The 25,945-nt window shown below is 31.2% G+C and overlaps 1 protein-coding gene and 1 long non-coding RNA gene across 4 annotated transcripts in view; both read right to left on the reverse strand.

The window, feature by feature from the left end:
• LOC111625610 (thrombospondin type-1 domain-containing protein 7B-like) overlaps positions 1–25,945 on the reverse strand; it is an 88,100-nt gene that overhangs the window by 36,136 nt on the left and 26,019 nt on the right. For 2 of the 3 annotated variants that reach the window (XM_023368830.1, XM_023368824.1), the window contains 21 exons: positions 17,941–18,060; positions 17,687–17,867; positions 17,091–17,612; positions 16,762–17,007; positions 16,595–16,695; positions 16,368–16,526; positions 16,088–16,296; positions 15,748–15,943; positions 15,470–15,662; positions 15,279–15,394; positions 14,987–15,205; positions 14,711–14,917; positions 14,472–14,648; positions 14,051–14,226; positions 8,289–8,416; positions 8,048–8,195; positions 7,713–7,973; positions 7,537–7,648; positions 7,301–7,446; positions 7,070–7,228; positions 4,079–4,178 (listed from right to left, as the gene is read on the reverse strand). In XM_023368830.1, coding sequence (XP_023224598.1) covers positions 4,079–4,178; positions 7,070–7,228; positions 7,301–7,446; positions 7,537–7,648; positions 7,713–7,973; positions 8,048–8,195; positions 8,289–8,416; positions 14,051–14,226; positions 14,472–14,648; positions 14,711–14,917; positions 14,987–15,205; positions 15,279–15,394; positions 15,470–15,662; positions 15,748–15,943; positions 16,088–16,296; positions 16,368–16,526; positions 16,595–16,695; positions 16,762–17,007; positions 17,091–17,612; positions 17,687–17,867; positions 17,941–18,052 — 3,868 coding nt within the window. In that variant the 5' untranslated portion in view covers positions 18,053–18,060. Of the gene's footprint in view, positions 1–4,078; positions 4,179–7,069; positions 7,229–7,300; positions 7,447–7,536; positions 7,649–7,712; positions 7,974–8,047; positions 8,196–8,288; positions 8,417–14,050; positions 14,227–14,471; positions 14,649–14,710; positions 14,918–14,986; positions 15,206–15,278; positions 15,395–15,469; positions 15,663–15,747; positions 15,944–16,087; positions 16,297–16,367; positions 16,527–16,594; positions 16,696–16,761; positions 17,008–17,090; positions 17,613–17,686; positions 17,868–17,940; positions 18,061–25,436; positions 25,511–25,945 lie in introns of those variants that run through there. The other variant, XM_023368816.1, reaches the window with a different exon arrangement.
• Positions 35–1,171, reverse strand: LOC111625654. The gene is made up of 3 exons (XR_002756756.1): positions 1,039–1,171; positions 536–959; positions 35–407 (listed from the first exon to the last, which is right to left on the reverse strand). It is a non-coding gene; the product is annotated as an uncharacterized LOC111625654 (long non-coding RNA).

Genomic DNA, 25,945 nt, shown 5'->3' on the forward strand with positions numbered 1-25,945 from the left:
TATATTATATTTCGGAAATTACAGGCGTAAAGAATTATTAGTCATTTAAAATAATAATATTTATTAAAAATAATTTTAACACGCAGTGAAAGTTAATTCTGTCATAATTTATACGCCTTATTTGAGCACTTTTGTAATTGCCAACGTTATAATGTGATTTGATATTCGAGAAAAACACATAAACTAAAATAACGGTCTACGTGTTCACTCTCTCTCTCTCTCTCTCTCTCGCTCTCTCTCTCTTCATCACTCATAGTCACTGAAGGACCTTAGCCTCATCCAGGATTTTCACCCATTCCTCTCTATCTTGGGCTTTCCCTTTCCATCTTTCTCAAATCATCCTCCACATCCTCTTCCCATCTCTGTCTACGTGTTCACATCGAGCATAAAAAGATTGAATTAAGATACTAAAAAAATAATCAAATTAAACCTCAGTTAATGATATTTACAAATTACGTCTACGTAAATAAATTTTAATTGAATTTATCGTGAAAATTATTTTTTTAGATAAATTAACATGCAAATTTTCACCCACTGAACACTGGCAATTGATCTTGAGTTTGCGCCCGTTTACTTGAATTAATACCTAAATAGAGGCCAGTTTATAAAGTCCTTCGCAGAGGCAACTCTTCGGTTGTCATCCCCCATAAATCTTATAAATTTCATTTAACTTCATCTCATTCAAGTTAATTATTTTCAAAAAAATTCTAATTTTAATTTGTCTTCAACAAATAAACCCAGGAATTATTACTATGACCTTACGGGTTGTTCTGAACGCATTTTCCTGCTTTAATGATACAGAAGAATTAATTTTAATTCGCGTAAATTGCGTAAATCCGGAAACATGATCCATGCGTAAATCGCGGACGTTGTACATTTTATATTTATGACATAATTTAAAATTAATGATGTCGAAATGGCATCCGTAAATAAATATTGAAGGAAGAAGAATAAAGTGGCTAGATAAATTGATATAAATATTTTAGCTTTTTAATATTTAACATGTAATTTTTCATGTAAATCAGGGTTTTTACTCACCGTAAAAGAAATATACTTAGATTGTTTTCTTTTTATTGTTAGAAAATAAATGCTGTATTGTCTGCTTACACTAAAGAATAAATATGTTCCGTAATCCAGATTTTATACACACAAGAATGACTTTTGACTCTAATAGTTATTGTTAACGAAACACGAGTTTATTATTACGTATCACACAGCAAATACAAAATTTCATGTAAAGAATTATATTTAATTAAAATTATAAATATTTCATCGAATTATGAATTTAATTAAGACATTGGTAATAAATTTAAAATTCATTTAGTGTTAGAAATAATCTATTTTTAAAGAAAAGTGCAAACCGATTAATAAAATGAGAAAATTCATTGATATTTCAATGATAATGATGCTATTATATGGAAATAAAAATTACCTATTTTTGGCAGCACATTTCTCGAATAAAAGTGGATTTTAAAACACATTTACGCTTACACACTGTAGCTTATATCTTTGAGAAATGAGAAGAGATTGAAAAAGAAAATTGTTTCATTGCGTACACTGCAGTGTCGTGCAGTCCTTGGAAGCGGTGGAAGCGGCGCTTCCCCTGTATTTTATAAAATACTGTATAAATACATATTGCGAGATTATTTTCATATTTTAACGTACTTTGAATTAATTAAAATTAATATTTTATTATAACCGCATTATGTATCTTATCACAAATTTCTATACTACATGTGAAAAAACAATAAGATTGCTATTGTATATTCAAATATCAGTGGTGGAATGGAAGCTCTGTATTGTCAGCTTCCAAGCAGCCAGATTATACTCATTATCCCATGCGCTTTACAGAGCACCAACCTCACCCGGTTTAGATGATGGAAGCTACACATCAAAATATTGTATAACGCTTCCAATGCTTCTATCCAGGACAGGTTCTGGGTCGTTAGCCGCTTGCCCGCTAGATATTTGGCCACCCTCGCCCCATTATGTGAATCACGAGTAGATTTATAACTTAACCCAACCGATAGGAATTTACTGGTATGTTTTTACGATAGTTTTGTATAGTTGACAGGAGTTAAAGAAAATCCATTAAAATATTTGATATTTTTATTCCGCTCTCCCATCTTATATTACTTGCGGATTTCAATGTTAAACCGGTGATATTACGATTTTGTATGTCACATCGATAAGGGGATGCAGAAAAAAACGTGTACAATTCTTGTACAATGTTAAAAAATTAACTGTTACTTTGGCAGCATCATTTACAACCAAATTTAATAAATGAGACACACAAGGTACAAATAAAGCTCTAGAATTTATATTATTTAAATTTACGATTTATGTATTTGTTGTCATAAAAATTTGTCTTTCCACTTCTTTCCCGAGACTACAAATATTCGAGTACAAAGTAACCGGTTTCGACTTATTTCTACTTAAAAAGTAGTTAAATAATTAAGAGATTAGGGAATTAGGAACATAAATAAAACCCCTTCTGAAAGAGCCGGAATTTAATTTAATTACTTAAAAGCTTAACCGAACCAATCTCTAGCCGAGTACAGTGGGGACTTGATTTCTTCGTAATATTAGATGTAATAAAGACAGAAATTTTTCCAGTTAAACGAGAGTGACCGAAAAGTTATAAATTTTGGAAATTTCCGTGGACACCTGGTACTAAAACGAATTAGTTAAAAACAAATGAAGGACAATCTATTAAGTTTAACATATTTAGACTTTTACAGCGATGGCGAGAAACGTTTAAAATCTACAACAATCCTGTCGAGTTCTTTGAATTATAGGCCTACTAGTGATGCGACAAAAGAGGCATTTGACATTAACCGGTATCGATTTAAATAATTTGAATAAAGTTGGCAAAAGACACGAAAATCGTAAATGTCGCATCGATTCTTTCGTAAAATTGAAGCAACTTGGAAATCAAAGCGGAATAGAATTTAACGTTAGTAAATAATATAAAATAAATATTGAAAATTATAACAAGATAATTACGGCTAATGGATATATTATATCTAAATTAATAGACGTTATATGTTTTTTTTATCAAAGAAAGAATTGGCATTTAGAGGAAATCTATTGAATATACTAACAAAGGTAATTATACATTAAGTACGTCAGATAATCTATTAAAAATACATTTAGAGAAGTCTACGGTTTTTACTGGCTTATCGAACAAACGAATACGAATGAACCCTGACGCGCAATTAATTGATTGCCCCTGGAAGTCGGCATCTTACAAAAACACAACTTCCCTATCATCAAATGTCACTGCACGCCACCGGCGTACAGTACATCAGAATTATACAAAATACGTCATACACATAAAAAAAATTCTCTTGTTTCTATGTTTGTATCAAAGATAAATCTTTATTTCACATATGTTTTTAAATAAACTGTTGGCTACAAGAAATTTTCCACGAAGTATTATATATATTATTGATAAATAATATACTATTGTATCTACTGTGTCAAAGTACAAAAACTAAAAATTTGAATATTGAAGACGAATATATAATTTTTTTTAATTAAGCAATAAAACAAAATATACGAGAGAATCAATTCAAAACAGAGAGAACTGTAAAAATATCCAAAAATCCAGAGTAGAAAAGTTAGAATGTTGATTCACCTTTAGATAAATAAAAGATGATGAGATGATCATAATCATCTTTTATTTATCAAAAGATTAATGGAGTGATTAGAAACAATTGGAAATGATATTGGCATTTTTCTCTTCCCTAAAGTCTATCATTTGCTAATTCATAATTTTTTGTACAATGAAAGAATTTATGTTTTTGTTCTTCTTGCTTTTTTGCCTTTTATATTATGGTATTGATAATGAAAAATTAAAAAATATCAGATCTAACGAAATCCTTCAAATTTCATTTAAGGAAAAGGTAAAATATATTGGTATTATTTAATTCGATTTTTGATAACGTTTGAATTAAATTATGATAAGTAGAGAAATTGATTGACGAATCGGTAAAAGATTGGAATATATCGTATGATATTGCTTCCGAAAATGATAAATATGTAGAAAATTATAAAAACGTTTATAAAAACTTACCGATTTCTTGTTTTAGACAGTTTCTATGGCAGGGACTCCATAATGACCACGAGGAAAGAATGCATCCCCCGGGACAAGGCACATGGCATAGCTTGCTTTCCTTTACACATAAATATATGAATACTTTATTAATTGTTTTAGAATGCAAAAATACATTAAAATGTATGTACATACATTTTAATTTTCATATGTAAGCGAGAAAAAAGGAAGCTAATAAGATTGCTGTCGAACTTTTATGAATTAAAATGTATCTGTATCATTCTGTTTTTGAAATTTCTGACCATTATGCTTATTCAAGCAAACTTACATAAAATTTTCACTATCAGAAACAAAATTTTATCAATTGATTCATTGAAAAAAGAAAAAAAAACACAGCAATTTGAAAATAATTTAGGATCAATTTTCTTTTCAACAAGTATTTCATTCAACGACAAACACAATCGCATTAATTACACTTCCGAGTATTATGAAGCAAATCATCAACGTGAATTACATACAATTCCCAATGAGAAACTCTAGACTCACAGTTAATTCAGTCCAACCTTATACATCTTTATTTTTCTTATTAATATAATATACTACAATATATAATTCGAGTTTATTTTAAAACATTTCGTGAATGCTTTCTGGAAATATTTTTAGTCTAAAATATTAAAAGAAATTGTGGCCCGTAAGATGAATTTCTACAACTTGAAAGAAACTACAAAAGAGTATTGGTGATCACAATCGAAAAATCTAGCAAGGAGTTAATCTCAATACTAGAACAGAGTTTTAGATTTTACGAACTTAATACAGGGTGTTTATAAATGAATGGTGCAGTTTTAAAAATTAATAATAAATCTATTTATTACCTTATATGGATAAACCTTACGGCATAAGTAGCGGAAACTGTCCAAGTTCACAGGAATGTCCAAGTTCACGAGCTTCTTAATCGTATTCTTCACCAACGCTGGATTGGACGTGGTGCAACAGCAGACAAAAACCTGCTCCCCTGGCCAGATTTAACACCCTGCCATTTCTTTTTGTGGGGGTTTGTTAAAAACCGAGTTTGTGTATTGTCAATGTCCGTGTTCCTAGAGGAACTGTGCACTTCAGACCATCACGGAGGACACGCTATACCGCGTATGGGAAGAATTTGATTACCGTGTAGATGTATTACCATGGGTGCACATATTGAAGGATTGTGATTAATACATAAAGAACTTGGACAGTTGCCGCTGTTTAATATTTTGAAAAACTAGAATCAAAACATATAGTATATTAATTTCTATCTTATTTACGATCATATATAGGCTATATTTTCATAAAATACAATATTAATACCATATTTAAAAGTGGTGAAGCTCCTTTAATTAGTTACTGCAGTTATTTTAACATTCAAAACAAAATTCTATAGAAAACTAACTATTTTTAAAGATAATCGTAAATATTAAAATATGAAAAATAATTTCAAAAAAATTTTATGGGAGATGAAACGATTTGTTAAAGCAATAAGTTCTGCATAAGAATCTAAAAAATTATACCTACACACCGTATTTATAGTTTCTTAATGTTTATCGCACCTCATATTGAAAAAAAAAACCTCTAAAATTTGAAGTAATTTGCATGACTATCGAAAATCAATTAATAAAATTCTGTAACTAATTAAATTACCTTCTCAATCACTTTACTAATAAGATATTAGATATTGCATCAATTGGACAATAGGTAAATCACATAATCATACAATAATATATTTCTTAAAATTTGAATTATTTATATTTTTTCAAAAAAAAATGTAGGTTTTTATCCAAATTTAGATCCTATAGACTAAAAAAAAGAGGGAAAAACTAAGATTACAACGATAAAAACGACAAAAATGGAAATTTTTTGCTAAAAAAAATTAATTCCGGGAGTTTTTTCCAAAGTAAACAAGTTAAAATTTAAAAAAGAAATAAAATATTAGTCTTTAATTTCAGATGCTTACTTTAGTGTTAAAATTCAACAAAAAATATGTAGAAAATAAGATACGCTTACGAGAAGATTCTTTGTATCAAGAACACAAGATTTTGTCTCAGAGGATACAATATATTAGATTTAGATCAAATAATCAATCAATTAATTGGATAAAATTATGTTTGTTTCTACTTATACTATATTTATCGATCTTCATGAGAGTGAATAATAAAAACAAGCGAAAACGCAAGTACCCTGATAAACTCGCTCTTTCAAACAATAGAACGCCTGTACACGGCTTAAAGAAAACTGAACGGCCGCCTCGTAGCCCGCGGCATATAAATACTTCAATGTAACAACTATTAAAATAAATTTAATCTTACCAAATATATTTCTTTTTATAAAAGTCTTATTTAAAAAAAGGGGGAAATAATAATATAAATTTCAGAACAGCAATTGCACCTACGAACAACATATAATAACGATAAATAACAACAATAGGCCTATATCAGATACAAAAACGTTAAACAACGAGTTGCGTAACTTTTCCAGCAAAAAGGTTAAGATTAAGTCCGACCCCCACTCGAGATGTGATACATGATCCTGTATTTCTCCATCTCTTGACCTTTATCCACCAAAATTTAATAACATTAATACCCTAATACACAATCCTTCCTACAAAATTTAATAATTTTGCATAATGAATTATAAATTTGATCGATTTTTAAGTTTCGAATAATAATTATTAGGATCGATCAATCATCACAATAAAATCCATTTAAAAATATTGAAATATATTCACATCCTCCCTGTAAAATTTAAGATATTTTCGACAAAACGGACAGGAATTATTAAGCTTCAAAGTGGGTAAACAAACTCATACCCTCCCCCACAAATACACAACTAACATCTATACATACATAAAACAAATCAAAATTTTTTGTGTTATATATAACAGCCGGAAAAATAATTGTAAATAATTACGTATTAGTAATTATTATTCTTGAAAAGTTATTATAAAATGTTTTAATTCGTAAGAGTAATTGATTTTTTTACCTTAACGTCAAATACTTCTTCCAACCAACGCTCGTCCATCCATCCTCCGATGGATTCTGATATATTGATAGTTAAACAATAACTTTTATGAACAGTTACTCCGTCGGATCTTATACAATTAACTTTTCTGTTGGTTATTCCGTAACCGCATTCGCCTTCCTTAAAAAATTAAGAATTTCTGTAACAACTTTTATAATTTAAAAAAAAGAAATTATTCACGCACTTCCTTACGTTTAATAAACAATTAGACCAATCTCCAAGAGACCAGTGATAACAAGGCTGGTGAGGGCAAGGCATTCTCTGTATGACATCGGAAGGACAAGGTTTACCGGTTTTACTGTGTTCCTGTATAACCGTTCTGGTTCTCCATCTTTCTCCTTTTGATAATAGAAAATGGCACGCAGATTTGTAAATTGTAAATAGCTCTTTTTTTTAAAAAGAAAAAAAGAAAGAAGATATTTATTTACCTTTGGAAGCACACGGTTTGCATTCATTGTCATTCCAAGAAGACCATTTCGACATTTCGCAATCAATGGGACAATCCACGAAACACGGAGTGCTTATCGAATGAGCTTTCAGCTAATTAACAAAATTTAGTTATACCTTAGTTTCAGTTTTGTTTTCTGAAATGACTCGATCTCACCTGACGACAATGATCCGGACTGACGATGCTTCCATCGTTTCGTTGACAATTGATAGCCCGATGGCTCGTACCCCATCCGCAAGAAGATTCTTCGGGGAGAATACAAGAACTCCATTTTCCTATTTTCCATTTGTAAAAGAAACAGTTGGTCTTGTGGCAGGCTTCTTCCTCCGTCAACGTTGGGCATTTCCTACCAGATGAAGGTAGAGCCATCCTTAGCACGGTTCTATTTCGATATCTTTGTTGAAAATTATTACAGGGCTGCAGAATGAAAACAATTATTATTATTATTATAAATAAAATTTTAAAAAAATTAAAGTCGAAGAACATCTTACTTCACTGCACTGCGTCCACGAGGACCAACTGGAAACCACACAGTCATCCGGACAAGGAACGTAACAGGACACGCTTTCCACCGGTTTATTTAAAATGCAGAATTTATCGTCAACAGTCCGAGAAGTCGATTTATTTATCTTAGTGCAGCTGAAAAGCGAAGATATTTACATATCTAAATTCTATTCCTTTAAACGTAATACTGTTTAAATGCAGGGATGTGAAATTAAAAATCTATTTTACCTAAATACTGTTGTCTGGACCCCTTTTCCGCAGTCTACTCTAGAAGAAATCACTCTACATTCCGACCATCCTTTAAATATCCACTTGTAATCCTCGCAAGCTTCTTCGCAGATACTTTCTTGAATTTCCTGTAAAATAATCATTTGTTGTTGTGATCGATTAATGAATTATAAATTTGATCGATTTTTAAGTTATAAATGATAATTATTCGGAGTGATCAATCATCACAATAAAATCCATTTAAAAATATTAAAATTTTATCATAAAATAAAGTTATAATCTTTATAAAATCTATAATTATTTTATAATATTTTAATAGGAGAGTGTCATAAAGTTTGTAAGAATGTTATTTCATCTATTCGATAAATGTAAATCTGTAGCACGAAATTGTTTGGACTGTTTTAATTACCTTTTTTTATTTAATAATTAATTTTTGTTAATATGATATTATAAGTTTTTCATTATTACAACGCGCTAAATAATGAGATAATTTCAAAAATATTTTGTGAGAAACACCAGGAAAAAACAAAATAATGCTAGTATATAAGCGAGGCATCTATTTCAGTTCACATAAATTTAAATTGTATGACACTGTTTCATTATTATGAAGTTTTATAAATGATTTTTATTGTTTAAAACATTAAATGTAGAGGGAGAGAAAATTATGAAGGCAGTTTATCTATTTTACGGCTGCATTTTCCGTCATGCGTTATCCAGATGGCCGGATGACCGAGGCGGTTAAGGTTTCAATCTATCGCTGTGGGGAATCCGAGTCGAATCCGGGAGAGCAACTCCAAGAATTTATCGAGAATGATCTATCTTAAATCGTCCCACACTACTCGTTCGCTCCCATTGCGAGCCTAACCGAATTTGCAATGGGTATGAAAAATCCTCGTGGTGCTCACAGGGAGGAAAATGTCAAAATTAAAAACAACAACAAAAAAGTATATCCGTATTATATATACATCTATGTATACATCAATCTCTGTAATTAAATACGTTTATTTTCTCATTCACATCAATATAATTCGCTCTATGTTTAAACACTCATCGATCTTATTTAAAATATAACTTTTTAAATATTCGTGAATTAACTACTGATCTCTTATATCTCTTATCAATTTAAAAGATTATAATACTTAATTTATTTAATATCAAAAGTATTATAATGTTTGCAACCTCCCTTTCTGTGGAATGCATAATTTTTCTAGGTGTTAGAACAATGCACAGATTGTGCATGAGATACCTTTTGATAATATTAACCGAAGAATTATATAAAGAAATTTATACTACAATGATTGTCTATATGTAAAAAAAACACTAGTAATATTTTTAATGCATAAACCAAAATTCAAAAAAAACAAAAAAAATTCATAAAAGCAATACAGTCGACCCCCCTATAACACTGTTGAACACTGTTGAACACTGTGTATAACACTGTTGTTTTCTGCTGGAATCAAAATACACAGAAAAGAATGCAAAAGAATTTGGATTTTTGAAGAAACATACCGAGAAAAAAAGGATAAATGATCTCGAAATACAATCGAATGTACAACAAAAGTGTTTACTCCAAAAGTGTTTACAATGGTAGAAAGTATTGCGAAGGAAAGATGTTATCGTCTTTCCTTTGCAATACTTTCTACCATTACTTTAGCGTATTTCTCTCCTACCAGTTCTTTGAGTTTATGAGATACATTAGATTTTTACTCTATGTTATATATTTGGTAAAGAATATTTTATATATAATTGTTTTATATTCATTATTACATCTAGGTATTTAATATAGTCATAGTTAACATAGCATCATTGCTTTATATATTGTTATATAGTAAGGATCTTTATATTAGACTATAAAATTGTTAATTGTATTATCGATTGACTGTGAACGACATTCGAAGAGATATAATTCGGACAAACGTTATATTAAACAATACCGAAATAACTTAAGTAATAATTAATTTACAAAACAATTTTCTTTGCTTAAGGGCTCTCTACTTTACGAATAAATTTGAGAAACTCTGATATAGAGAAATTAGCAGTTACGTCTTGAGTATATTCTTCTATAAGGATAAAAATTCAATTTTTATTCCCTACTTTTATGTATAACTTTTGTGCTCAAATGATACTGTATATTTAGTCTATATAAAACTATAGTTGTAGCTCGAATTCCATAAAAATGTCAGTTACGACACTTGTGCTCCAGACAATCGATACTGTGAAACGTATTTTAATAAATGTAACTGTCATACACTAGCCAATGTATATCGGAATTGCAAGACCGTCGCTTGTATAGAGTCGGGGTCCACGTTTTACCTCTTCGTGGGCCCTTTTAGCCAATGTTTTTCTTTCTTTTAATAAGTGGAATACGTAGGATATTTCTTTATTAATAAAAAAAAACATTTTAAAAGATTTTATTTTCTGTTAATAAAGAAACACCTTAATTTTTAATTTAGTATATTAAATTCTTCTTTATGTATTAAAAAAAAGGAATAAATAAATTATTCTCAATTCTCATTTTAACTATAATCGAGACTAGTATTATTATATTCGTGATATTTCGTTATATAAAATTATATATTACGAAATCTATATATTTTTATACATAAAAAAAGCATGGTTTCAGCAAAAATATATTAGGAAAATATACAGTAACCAAGTATTGGCATTTCAAAAAGAATTCTTAAAGTTTATAGACACGCTTGAATTACTACTGAACCTATAAAAGTCAAAAATAACAAATAAAAATACACTAAAGATTGTACAAAAATAAAACAAAAAAAAATGAAACATTTACTACGAAATATAATATAAATTTTACCAATATTTAAATAATTCTTACAGAAAAATTTCAATTTTGTAATCGAATAATTATAATTTCATTACATCAAAAAATAATAATAATAAAAGATGTTTAACACACTTTAAAATTTTCCATTTATAAAAGCACTTTTGATGTTTCGAGAGTTTTATTTATATATTTTTTCAAGCAGATATTTATATTTTAAGAAGAAAAAGTAATTTATTACAAAACAGTGGTGTAAAAGACTACTTATGAAATTTTAGAACGTTTCATCGAATAAGCGCAATAAGAATAAATTCTGTAAATATTAATGAAATGCACTTAATTGTCCTTTTAGCATGTTATTGGGCTGCAATTTGAAAAGATTGTAGACCTATAAATTGCCACTATCATCCGTCCGTCTTAGACGAATATTAGGGGCAAGAAATCCCGATTAACTATATAAGAACTTCTAAAGAAAACCGGAAGGCGTGTTATTTCAATTCAAAAATTTCTCCTGAAAATAGTTAGATAGATGACTGGCATGACTCGGGTGCTAAAGGAAAAGTATGATGTACAGGGGCAAGACACAATTTGAGATGGAAAGCATATATTTTAAATGAAATAAATTAAAAATTGCAACCCGGTATGGTGACGATGTCACAATAAATAATTTCTCTTTAATTATGATTATAAATATCGTAAGAATTGCTGTTTTAAGCAAGTAGTTCTTAAATCGACTTATCTGAATTTTGTGTTATTGTGTAAAATTGCTAAATATTATTGTTAGGAAAGAAGCACATATATAACTATATCATACGTATTTTTATTTTAATAGATGTATTTCTATATAACTGCTTTTTTTTCTGTACGTTTATTTTATGCATTTAGAAACATTATTTGAGAATAACTTCATGACCTTCACCTGATTGGAAAAGGGGTTCATGCAACAAAAAATACTAAGATCCCTTTGCTTTAAGTATATTTTCTATTATATTTCTATGCGAAAAAGTGTATTATGTGTTTCAATTTTAAATAAAATATCATAACGGAGCCATCACAATTAAAAACCTTTTGGCCGGGAAAGTTAGACAACTCGTTGCTAGATATTTTTTTAATTGGTTTTGCATATTGGAGTGTTGAAGTAGCCTTAAATAAAAGTTCGATTCTAAAAACTATTGTTCCTGGGGTGTGTTGTGCAAAAAAAGCCGTATTATGAAGACATTTATTGTTTATTCTATTTTATTGAATATATTTATGCTTTTACATTTCGTCCTTTTCGTATGATTTAGGATGATCAACAACGGCAGTGACCTTTATTTTGGGATTCCGCTTTGCCTCGATACATTTGTTTTATACATTGAGGCGATAAATAGCCTCAAAATAAAGGTCAACTTTGTTGATGATTTGAATGTGTATGAAAAAGACGACATGTAAAGACATCTTTATTTTATTTTGGGTTTTATTTTAAAGATTGTATTCTTTTAACGCAAACAAATCAGAATTTCAACTTGTTTTCGTACAAAAGGTAACTTATTACAAAAATCTTTAAATTATTTAAATAAATTAAACAAAACGGGATTATTTCCGAGTAATATTCGTTTAAATCTACTTTAAATCTTATAACAAAGAGCGTGATTTTGCATTAATTATCTTATTTTTTTGACAGTTTGGTTATCCTGTTTATCGCATCTATTTCTTTATTCGAAATTCTATCGATTGTAGCCTACCTTTCTCACTCACAATCCTTCTACGCTTGTTTCGTAAAGCTTTATGAAAAGTTTTTTTAGAGTTAAACTATTAAAAAATCCAGAAACGAGTTGCTTAACTTTCCCGGTAACATCACGTGTAGTGCCATTTGTTATGATATTTTATTTTAAAAACTTCTTTTATATTTTTAACAATTATATAATGGCAAAAAGCTTAATTTTGAGAGTAGGGATGGGTTTAATAAAAAAAAAAAAAAATTGTACATGCTAATAACGAGTAAAATGCCGAATCTACTCGAGACACACGACACCTTTTATCTTTCCACCCTTCGACCGTTAATTTAATAGCATCAATTGCCACCAAAATTTAATAGCATCAATTTCCCTAATACACAAACCTCCCTGAAAAATTTCAGAAATTTTCGACAAAAATTACAGGAGTTATTAAGTTTCAAAAAGGGTAAACAAAATCGTTCCCCCAACACACGCTACACACAGGGGAAAAAATGGCGAATTTTTTTGAATTTCTGGACGTTTCAAGGACCCGAGAACAGAAATTAAAAATCTTGGGAGGGTCATTTTTTGATCGTTTGTCGAACTTTTTCTCTTATGCAAAGTTATAGATGACAATTATTTCCGACAATTCGTTGCAAAGAATGACAAAAGTAACACAAAAGAAGAAATATACTCCGGAACGTTATATGAGAAATAGTGTTTTAAATTTTACTAATAGTAAATCATTTAAAATACCGTCAACAAAAAGTTAAAGATGGAGCTAAATATCGGGCGCACACATATATATATATAAAACACAAACATCATAAATGATATAGGTCTATACAGGGCCACCGAGAGCTTGTACGGTGTCTGATCCTTAGCGGGTCCTACTTGTCATTTTTTAACAAATAAAATATATAACTTAAAACGTTTCTTTATTAATAAGAAGAAATCTTAAAGATTTTATTCTTTGTTAGTAAAAATAACATTAATTTATAGGGTAGGAACCCCTATGGGTTTTAAATTTCCCACTGACCCGGGGAAAAATCCCCAGCTTTCCTTCCTCTCGACTTCTCGCTTTTAATTAAAATTTTACTCGAAATCAAATGTGACATTTTGTACAGTAACTTTTAAATTTTGTATAACATTTTAGAAGAATTAAAAATTCAACTTAATGAAAGCAACGAGTTGTTGAAAATATTAGTTAATTAACTGTTGGCTTGTTTAACGGTATACGAAAATACTCCTAGAAATAATATATTAAATTCGAATCCTACACTATCTCCATTCAAGACGGGACAGGGCCGACCCATTTTGTTTCCGTATTTGACCACGTGACGTTGTCTGCGCCTATACCCTTGTCCACAAGAAACGTTACATTGAGTCCATTGGGTCCACCCTGACAACTGGCAAGATTCTGGACACTCCACTAGACACATGTCCCACGTTATACCTGAAATAGATAAATCGATACGTCAAATATCTTATCGCAACAATTCAAAATATTCTATACTAATAAACAGAAGCGAAATAACAAAATTAATAGATAAAGTTTATTTCAGAAACTTTAAAATGAGTTGATAATCGTCTTTATAAATATGGAGAGGGTCGTTAGCGGGTCACTCGTTAAATGTTTATCGACGAGAGCAGATGCTTTGATGTTACATTAATTAAATAAAGGGTTTAGTAAACTTTTACCTGTTTGTTGGCATAAATTCACTTGGTTGCCTCGAATATATTTTTTTCCATTTCCGCAGGTAAAATCGTTCTTTTCGTCGATGATGCATTTAGACCAATGTCCTTCGGGAGGAGCTAAAATCTCCGGTAAAATCGGAGGTAAAGTTTCATTCAAAAGCTCGTTATCACATTTTCCTCCTATAAAATCAAAATTTTAGAATGGAAAAGTTGCTAAGAAAATAAAGTGTTTCTCTATTTACCTATATTTTCTCTTATTCTAATCTGCTGTAGACAATTATTTGTATTGTTTTCTCTCCATAGAGTCCAAGAAGACCATTCGGAAAGATTACACGAATTGTTACAAGAAACGTAACAAGATCTCTCCGCAATAGGAGGTTTCCTTGTAGATAATATTAAGCAGTTATGAACAATCACTTTCTTTCCGTCGTATCGTGTGCAGATTACTCCTAAAGTTAAGAATTCAACTTAGCAAAAAGCTGTCTTATTTAGTAATTTGAAAAGTAGGTTACACTTACTTCTAGTTTGATAACCTCTTCCACATGTCGCTTCTTCTGGCAAAACGCAACCGCTCCAAGCTCCAATGTCCCAACGGTATGCAGAAAGCGTATCATTTAATCTCTTACATTCGTCGTTTTCGAAATGACAACTTCTGATTTCTTCTAAGGGTTGAGGACAAGCTACTCCTCCGAAACGAGGATGTTGCAATATATATCGCTTTCGACGCTGCACAGAACCTAAAATATTTAATATTTTAAAATATATTTTATATTACGTTAAAATATTTGTAAATATGTATAAAAAAACAACCTGGTTTGCAGTCTTTAGGACAAGGCATCCATTCCGTGAAATTACTAGTTACGCAGTCCACAGGACATGGTACAAAACAAGATTGCTGAACAAATGGTTTAGGTTCTGGCATACATCTGATCAAATATATATTTTTTTAAATTTAATTTTAAAATATTTATTTAACAAGACATAAAAAAATCGGAACATACTTTTCTTCCGAAACTAAGGTATTTTCATGAACGCAATTGACGTAACGATTTCGAATCCCTTTTCCGCAAGTTCTATCTTTCGGAACTTTACACGAACTCCATTCGGATTTCTCCCAATTATAACCCGAACAACTCTCGTAGCTACAAAATTCACTCTCAGTTAAAGTATCGGAATCAGGACAAGGTTTGCCACCTGAATAAAATAAATAAATAAATCATTCGTCAGTCTTTTATAGTTGCGCTTTGAGATAAAATGTCGATTTAGATCGATACGTGACCTGGTCCTTCTTTGGCCAAAACGTTTCTGTGTCTGGTTCTTTTCCCTACAAAAGTAGAATTGGAACAATCGGTCGAACAGTGAGTCCACTCCGTCCACTCTGCCAAAACGCAGTCTCTAGGACAGGGTATATAACAGGGAGCGATGAGTTTTGGAGGCAAAACGTATCTTTGGCAAAGAGATGGAGACACTTCCACCTATTCAATCGAATTTACATACATTTTAAATTATATTTAATAAAATTTAAAAGAAATTGCCACAGTCTTAAATTTATTCTCGTATCGATTTCCGAAAGCATTGAAATTATTATTGTTGCAATTAAAAGAAATTTTGCAACTTACTCCAGTGGGAGTAACGCAAACAGCTTCTCTGTTTCTGACCCCTTCTCCGCAGGGTTGCGTGGCATCCCGTAAGAGACATTTGCTCCAATTTCCAGTCAACCATTTTACCACCATTGGCTCTATACACGAATCAACTTGCACCAAAGCGGGACATTCGAGTCGGTCTTCACTCGGTTTCAGGACGACTTCCCTCATTCTCTTGCGATATCCTATGCGAAACATCTTACTACTGTATCAAAACGTAACGTTTCTTTAGTTATATTCCATTTCCGATAATTACCTCCGAAAGATTTTCCCGTATCTTTGTCATCGAAGGGTAAGCAAGCACCCCATGACGACCATAAAGATACCTTACAGTCTCTGGGACATTCGAAATTGCACTGCTGCGTGGAAGACGGTTTGGGTTCTTTGCAGAAAGAATCACCGACTGGAACATAGTCTAAGAAAAATTTCTAAAATTAAATTTACGATTTTGTCGAACTAAGACGATAAAATATTATAAAATACCTTCTAATCTTACACAAAAGACGTTTCTGATTTGTAATCCTCCTCCGCACCAATTTTTGTACGGTTGGCAATCGTTCCAAGTAGAAGTTGACCAATTATATCTAAGGTAATAAAACACGAGCCGTAAATCTCGTATTTACATTGCTACAATATCGAAATTTACTCACAGGCGACTACAAGGTGGCAGTTTGTCGACGAGTCGACGCTTTTCCGTTAAGTGAGGACAGGAAGCTCCGTCACCTTCGGCAAGACGGATCACTTTTCTCCTTCTCTCCTTTATTTCTGGGTGTATTTTTCCAGCAAAAGTGACACATCCCGTCTTCACTAATATCCACTCGCTCCATTCCGTGACGTGGCAATCTTCCGTCACTACGCAACTCTCCACGGAGATGACGGATTCGTTCTTGCAACGTCTCGAGAGAAGACGTCGACACTTTTAGGTTGTCGTATTATAAATTTCCCTAATATAAATTGTTTAAACTTAAAATTTACTAACCTGACATCTGTCGTTTCTCCCATTTTGTCGATGCAGGTCACGTTTCTCTTTCTGTAACCGACGACGGGTTGCCTAGAAGTAGTGTCGTCATTCTCGACGGTACAGGGACTCCAGGGACCGATCTTTAGAACAAAGTCTGTCGGAAGGCGAACGTCTCTTAAACACTCCGTATAAACGGAACACTCTCGGGATTCCGTTAAATGGGGACATTCTCTTCCTCCGTCTTTCGGTGCTACCAACACTGATCTAGTTCTGGTTCTATTGACGGGTCCGCAAACGCCGCAACCGGACCAGTTTCCAAACAACGACACGATACAGTCTTGAGGGCATTTGAGTAAGCAATTTCTCTCTTTCGAAGGCCGGGGATGTAATGCCAGACAGTTAGAGTCTTTTATCGTTCTGTGTAAACTTCTGTTGTGATTACGGACACAATGGACACTTCTTTCTTGCCATCCACTTCTGTCGCAGTCTAACGAAGTGTGCTTCTTGGAGACACAAGCACCCCAATTTCCGACTTTCCATCTAGGTTAATTTAAGGAAACGAAAACTTAGCAGGAAGAGATTAACATAACTAATTTACTGTTCGTGCGAGGTACCTAATAGAATTCTTGTGTCTCTTGCAGGGCACGAAGCAAGTTTGATTTTCCGGAGGCTTTAATTCTAGATCGCAGTTGGACCGAAGCGTCGTTCTGTCGTCACTAATGTCCGAACACCAAACCTTTCTAGTCTGGACACCCTCTCCACATCTTGATAGACTGGAGCATTCGTTCCACGAACCTACCAAACATAACTTTTAATATTTCTTCGGTACAGAAAACCGATTAAATTATTAATAGCTTTAGAATCTCACCCGTTTTCCATACGTAATTCACGAACTGAAGTAACGTTCCGTCGACAATATTGGCCCACTGACACAGCAGCAAGATGAAAATTCTCCTCAAACTGATGACTCTTGTATTCATTTTATTCACTATATTTATGAGAAAAAATTTCATATTATCTCGAATTTCAATTTTATATTACTACTGATGCATATTATAAACATAAATATGATATAATATCTACAGATGAGACGTATCTTTACGTGTTGTTAATAAAGAGTTTTCGGAAAATCTAAGAAAACAAAACTTCTACCTTCCAATGGTAAAGGAAAACGAATTATTAAATCAAATTATACGTAGAGCATCTCGAATTTGTCAAGAATCGCGAAAACAAAGGCGTCAAAGCGGGATAGAATGGCACTTAAACGTCTTTACGTATCGTTAATAACGAAAATGCGAAGGTCGAAGGTGGCACACGAGCGTTACTTTCCTCGATATGTTCGAGTCGGACGAGCGTGACGAGAGTTATCCGATTTTAATCAGAATTCATTAAATTTGGTTATCCATCTATGCAAAATGATAATTAATTACCGCCGAATTAAATTTTGATTATCGAACGACGATAAACGTTCTACTTTGTGAATAATTCACATACTTAAATACACATTGAGTTTCGACCAAGTGAGTGTTAGCCATAAATCGACTATAACGTTGCCACTTATTTTAATAATAATAATAATAATATTATTATTATTATTAATTGCCTCCGGGATAATAACAATAATAATAAAAAGTTAATAAACGGCGAGTGGCGATAGAAGGTGGAAAGGCGCATCTTTTGTAACGACGTGTAACAGCTGACGGCTTTGTCCGTAACCGATATTACTCAACGTCTTCGGTTACGGGTCCGATTAAGTTAATTAAATTCCTTTTAATACAAACCGAGTGTACAAGATTACAAAAGATATTATTATGTCGTTGCTGTTGATATAAGTCTTTTCTTTACTATTCTTTTTCTCGTTTTTTTTTACTCCTTTTTTTTCTATCGGGCATCGATTTGACCAGGAAAACAACTTCCAAGTGGTTTAGATTTTCTAAATAATTTTAATAATAAAAATAGTCGAAGTCAGGCTTTTATTCAAAAATTAAAAACTTTTTATTTTGTAGTAATTATTGTCCCGTTTTGTTAATTAATTTCTGAAGAAAGAAAGATGTGAGAATGAAGGATTAAGAAGAATTCGGGTTATTAATATTACGGCCTGATAGAAAAGAAAGGGGGAAAAGTTGTTCGGTTGTTGTCATGCTAACACTTTTTGAAATGAATGATGATAATATAACACTTTCAGCTTCTATATATATATATAAGTATAGATTAGTTTTCGAGTTATACAGAAAAGAGAAGTGTATAGAAACGTCTCTTACGATAACGACGGTGATGAGGATGTTGATTATAAACACATACTTTTACGTATGATATATTTATCTCGAATTATTAAGAAAACGAAGAATTTTTACAAATATTTTCCGGTAAAAACGCTATAAAATGGCTTAGTCGGTAAATCTCGCAAACACAGCTGCCGAAATGATAAATGGGCACTTCACCGACTTGTCTGACACTCTCTGTCGACTTATTGGCTTACTCTCCGCTAAAACTCCTATCCCGTAAAAAAAAAAAAAAAATACAAAGTGTGGATTTACTAGGGATTTCTACGCTTTCTCCGAGTGTAATAGGTTCCACCCCCCACGAAAAAGAACCTTTAAAGGTATATTTGATGTCACTTTTTTGCTTTTTAATATTTGCCCATTTAGAATTTTTGATTTTTTTTTCCAATACGAAAAAAAATTTGTTTTGAATTTTATTCGTCTCGTCTTAGGAAATAAACCGTTTTTATAATTATAAAGCGATTTTTTTTTTTTGTGAAAAATGTAAACTAATTTTAGCAAAAACTTAAGTTTGCTTCGCTAGAGAATCGTCTTTCTTTATTAATGTTATCGATTCGAAATAAGTTACTTATAAGTTTTTTTTTTTTTATATTAAGACTTAAAAATAATAAGTTAAAGGGAGATAAATAGCGTTAAGAATTTATTATAAAAAGTTGAATCGTGTCGAAAATTTTACTGAAATAAATTCAGTTCTCGGCGTAGAAAAAAAAAAAAAAGATCTATGAGTTAGGTATTGGCCTTTTGTTCTATTGTGTCGATGGAGTTAAAAATTCCCGACATCTTCTTCCATTAACTAAGGAGAGGGGATAAACTTTTATGGAACAATCGCCATTCAAAACGACAAATGATTATTATCAAATGTTGTCATGGAAACTAATATATATCTCTCGTCCGCATCTTGAATTGTCAGATCCGTTTTTAAAGCTCGACAAATTTTTGATTGTGTGTTTTGTTTGGATAAATCACAGTTTTGTTTTCGCTTTAAATAGAAATTGATATAAATAAATCAACATCAAATATACGCAAAAGAAATATAAATTTATATTTAAATATATTTTAAAGTATTATAACCTTAATAAATTCTCCAGAGAATTTCTGTAAAAAAATAGATATAATTGTTTTTATTTTAGTTATACTTTAATACAATTTTATTTAAATATATTTAAAATATTGTTGTTATATAATATCTGTAGAAGTAAAGAGGAAAAAAAAACTATTTGTTTTTGTAAGGAAAAGTTATCTAGTTAGTTTTATAAATATACAAAGCATTCTTCACTTAAAAACAACGTATTTTAACTGTGACAGTAAGCAGAAAACAGTAAAATCTTCAAAGAATTTCGATCAATTTTGTAAAACATCAAAAGTAATTTCTTATTGCACAGAGAATTTACTTGGTTTCTATTTTTACTGTGTATTTTTATCCATCGGTGACTATTTTACAATAATTAATCTGCGATGGACAATCTACTTTTTAATTCACAAATCGGATTTATATTGCATAATTCGGAATAGGAGGGGGGGTTTCTCCGAAAAACGTAAATTCTTACATATTTTAACGTATTGAATTTACAAATTTAATAAACTATAACTTACAAAATAAGGTATATTTGAAAGTAAAGTGATTTCTAACGTAACTGAACATAAACAGAATACAATGCTGAAAGTTAATAATAAATTTCGTGTAAGAATTTTAATTGCGTAATTAAACGGCTATTAAAATATAGTAAATAGTATCAATACCGTTAATTTATATTAACGGCGAATTAAGTAAGAAAATATATTGTAAAAAATATTCACACAAACGTCATCGAACAATATTTAATTTATTTCAAAAAGTTTCTGTATGGTTGGATAGAATTTTAAATGGAATTCTATATCGTGACCGATGGAAATGGAGTCGAACAATAACAATTATTTAATGGTATTTTTTAGTGGTTCTTTATTTTTATAATAACGAACAATTTTTTTTATCGAAAATCTTAAGCTCGGAAAAGTTTCAAAGATAAACTCAAGAAGTTCTCGAAGCAATATTTTCTTTTTCTGAGAGAAAAAGATCTTGTCAGATTTCAATATACTCTTGTGACAGTATATTATAACCTCTGTCACATGTCAATATGCCCTATATATCGATCGGTATTATCGGTATTATTATTGGAAAAAGTATTCTTGTAAAATTACAAAAGATAGAAATTTTGACACTTTCATCCCCTTCTCTCTCTCTCCTCTATAGAAGAAGATTTCCCATTTTTATCGTTGCTTTTACTCGTTGTTTTTTCCCCATTTGTTACTCTTTATTTAAACTTAACACCTTCTAATTATAATTAATGAAAAATTCGGACGGTTATATCTAACAAACTTTTTCACTCAATTCGTTATCCTGAAAATCTTTTCTTAGATCTAATTAAGTAAATTATTATTCATTAATATTTTTAAATTATTTTTAATTAAGTACAGTACAGTAAAAAGAAATGTATTCAACAGACGAAAAGAAGGGAATGTTTTTTTTTGTTATATTGTAGAATAATTCGTAGAATTTATGGTATTTACGGAACATATATCACGTAATATCGGCCAAACAGATATTATCGATATATTCTACTTTTGTGTCGAATACTTTCCCGTCAGCAAAACGTCTGTGGCGATAGTCGATGCGGGACTCTTCAAATACGCTAAAGGACTTTCCATTACACTCCAAAGAATAGCCAAAGATTTGAAAGTCATGGAGAAAAAATCTCGATGCTCTCTCTCTCTACATCCAAGCGAGCCGATGATATCGCGCTCGGTAGTCTGCTTTTACATAATAACTTATCGCTTTGGTAGAAAGTGCTACTACCTTCCATCTGGGATCGAATTTTCAATTTCTATAATTTCTAGCGAATGTTATAAAATATAAATAATTTCGAAAAAAAAAAATTCTCTCTAGATTTAAAAGGATTAAAAATTAACGCGCGTGTCGAATGACTTATCTCCGCCGACAGTTTCGAGCCGGCGTTTGGTTTTAATGGGGTGACATTTAATCGTGTTAAAGCGACGTTCTCGCACTTCGACGTTAACTATTATTAGATAATCGCGTTTGGTGGGTGATAGTTGGGAAGAACGAGACTTACCTGCAAAGTGTCGACTGTAGGAAGAAAGCCGCTGGTAGGAGAGAGACCGATAAAAGTGAATGACGGCAAGCAAAGTGTGGCATCGATGGGAGCATGCGCTCAGGTGGGAGCGAACACTACATTAAAAACGCACTTCTTGAGCCACAATTTATTACTCACACATTATTATGAATTAATGAATGCTTAATGTTCCGTGTAATTATTTTAATGTTGTTTCGACACGCCATCTCCGACCCGAAATTGGTTTTAATCCATCATATTTTTCTCCTATATGAATTTTTTTTTTTTCGAACCGATAATGCGTGAAAACGCGTATATCGAACGAAGACACTTCACGACCTTTTCTTAATCTTCCAGATTATAGGATTGAATATTAAATTCTCGGGATTTTAACCTAGGAGAAGTCTTTTACTTTGACTTCTAGTCGACACCATCGTTTGCCAAATTACTTACGTGCCAATAAGAAAAGTACGAGTCGATATATCGACTAGAGAAAAGGCAACACGTGGTAATTATTAGGAGATTTTTTTAAAAAATGACAACGTACCATCGTCTATTTTTATCGGTAAATACCTACTTTAATTATCTTTAATTGCGTTCGATAAAAATATCTCCTATATGAGTAATTAAAATTAAATAAATTATATATATATATATGTACACAAATAGAATATATCGAATTTAATCGTAATTAATTATAATTATCCTCATTAAATTACACTTCGTGTAGTAAAACGACACCGTTATAATTATAAATATCTAAACCTTAATTAATGTTTAGAATATAATCGTGTGGACGAATTCCTATTACTTATATGCTATATTATCTCTTAAGAGACGACTTCGTTTCGTAACCGAAACGAAGTCGTCTCTATTAAAAGAATTAGAAAATAACTCTTTTTTTTTGTCAGCGAAATTATAAAAAAGTCACCTGCGAGAGATATTAATCTGGGATAAAATATAATGCGAATAAGATAAGAATAATTATATTTTAACTGTCGACATTCCAGAAATAATGTTGTGTTTGAGTGTAACGCTGTCATCTACAGCTGTCGAGGCAACGCTATATGACGAGAATGCTACATCTCACTAGCAAAAAGAATTCAACTCGCTAGATATATATATATATATATATATAAGCAACTGCGATTTGAATATTTTATGAGAAGACCGAAATCAACTCGAAGAGAGATGCTCTCGCCTTTATAATTTATCCGAAATAAATAAGTAAAAAATAGAAAAAGCAAGTAATGACTGTTAACATTTTAGGAATTTGTTTTCCTAATTAAAAGCAATTAATATCTTTTTTTATTATTATTTAATTTTCTTAGCACGGGTATTAACGGATTCCCCTCATTTCTGAAATTATTTCGCCTTTCTTTAATTATAAAAGTTTGAATATTCGACAGATTTTCCACAAAATTTATATAAACATTAACATTTTGTGAACTGGAAAATATTATAAATTTACTCTTCTTCCTTGTTTTTTTTTTAAACTTAAACAATTTAATGTTTAAAAGAAACCTGGTTTTTGTTAAAATTAATACGCTTATTTGTATATATATAAATGTCATCAATCATTAACTCACTTTAATTATGTTTTTTTTTTTTAATGTAAATGGAGTTAAAAGTAATTCTTTAATAGCATTAGTTTAACCCGCTCACTGTAACGTTACGAAGGATAAGAAGAGTGGGAGGAGAGGGGACGAATTTCTTCTTCTAAACGAAATTATATACGAGAGAAGACTGGCTGATAAAGAAGGGAAATAAGATCTTCCTTCTGCAGATGCTTGTCATTTCGAGTAATTGCCAGAACTGGGGCTACATAATTTATTTGATACGGCCGAGATGAGATCCTAACAGAAATTTTATCAATTTATCCTCCACTCATCATCTACTAATTAATTCGAAACATAAAGTTAACGGTATTCGTTACAGGCATAAAAGTTTTTTCTTTCGGAAAGTTTCTTCAAAAATTTATTTTTCGCATAATTGTTAGGTCATAAGAATAAAAATATCGACCGGAAACGGGGTGAAGTCGGCGATGGAAAAGTCCGTACAATCCTTTACCGAAGACATAAATACCCAATTCGGAAATTGCCAAAATTGCGGAATACGGGGAGATAATCGGATTTCCTTTTCTAAGAATGCCGAAAATTGGCTGCTAGTTCGATGCGTTCGATGGAATTTCTGCAATAGAGGAGTCACCAACCGTTTCGAATAGTTTGTTCCTCCTCTACCTCCGGCTCTACGCGGATATACACCATTACCTCTCCATTCTCGCGCTTAATTTTCCTTTTAGCAATTAATTCACTCTTCCAAAATATCGCGAAAATTCCCTTTCCTCTAAAGAAACCTTCCGTAAATGTATTCGTCTCCAAAAACTACGAAGACCCAATTAAAATGTAAATGCGAATCTAACGAATAAGGACAATTCATTTCTAAAGATAAACTTTATTTATTTCGTTACAGTCGACGGAAAAGTTTTACAATTTCGAATTCTTAAAATATTTTCGGATTAAATCAGAAATTCTTCGCTAAACCGTAAACATAATTGAATAGAGAAATATTTTAATAAATTCGTCTTTGCGTCAAACCGGGTCGCACGAAAACGAAAACAAAACTTAACGAAAGGTTTAAATGGAATTATCTCCATCTTCCTTCTAATTTTACAAAACTTTATTTCTATTCTAACAAATTAACGTGGATATCGGAATAATATATAATCGCTCCTACGTCATTTCTCCTTTTGTGTAATATAATACCCACGTTGACTTATAATAAAGAATTCGTTACGTTCGAGTAAAAGACATTCGGAATAAAAGAAAATTTCATTTTCTTTTGGTTCTTTAAGTATGTAAAAAAGCAGGAGTGACAATAGAATTAACTTAACCGTAACCAATTATCTTCGGTGTAACTAAGGGTTAAAAATTCGCAGTACAAGACGGGTGATCGCGAGTTGGATTTCTACTTACCTTTTCGATGTCGGGTGGCACTTTTTCTATTATCGGCTCCTCTATCTCTCGCGATTTTATCTCGCATCCGGAAAGAAAATAATAAACGCATGCGCCAAAGTTAGAAGAGGATGGAGATCCACATCACACCTTTTTCTAATACTAAATGGAGAAAAATACTTCGAAAATTAATTTATGAAACTCCTTAATTATTAAATCTAATTTTCGCTTGAAAAATTTTATAAACTTTATATTTAAAAAAAAACAAAAAAAAACAGTAATAAATTTTATAAAATTTCTAAACTTTCTGAATCGATTTATTCGAACGAAACGTAGCCAACCGAACTAAACGACTTCTCCTACATTAAATTTAATGCTAATGATTTAACTATTTCTTTTAGTTACTCCGCTTTCGTGAAGTAAATTGAATTGTTAAAAATAAACTAAATAAAACTTTACTTGTTTTCCGAAAATTTATTAATTGAGAATCGGAGCATATTTTTTTTTTTTCCTTTTTTTTCCCATAAAAA

This window comes from Centruroides sculpturatus, unplaced genomic scaffold, assembly GCF_000671375.1.
Source record: "Centruroides sculpturatus isolate CEXI.00-Female unplaced genomic scaffold, Cexi_2.0 scaffold99, whole genome shotgun sequence".
NCBI classification, from domain to species: domain Eukaryota; kingdom Metazoa; phylum Arthropoda; class Arachnida; order Scorpiones; family Buthidae; genus Centruroides; species Centruroides sculpturatus.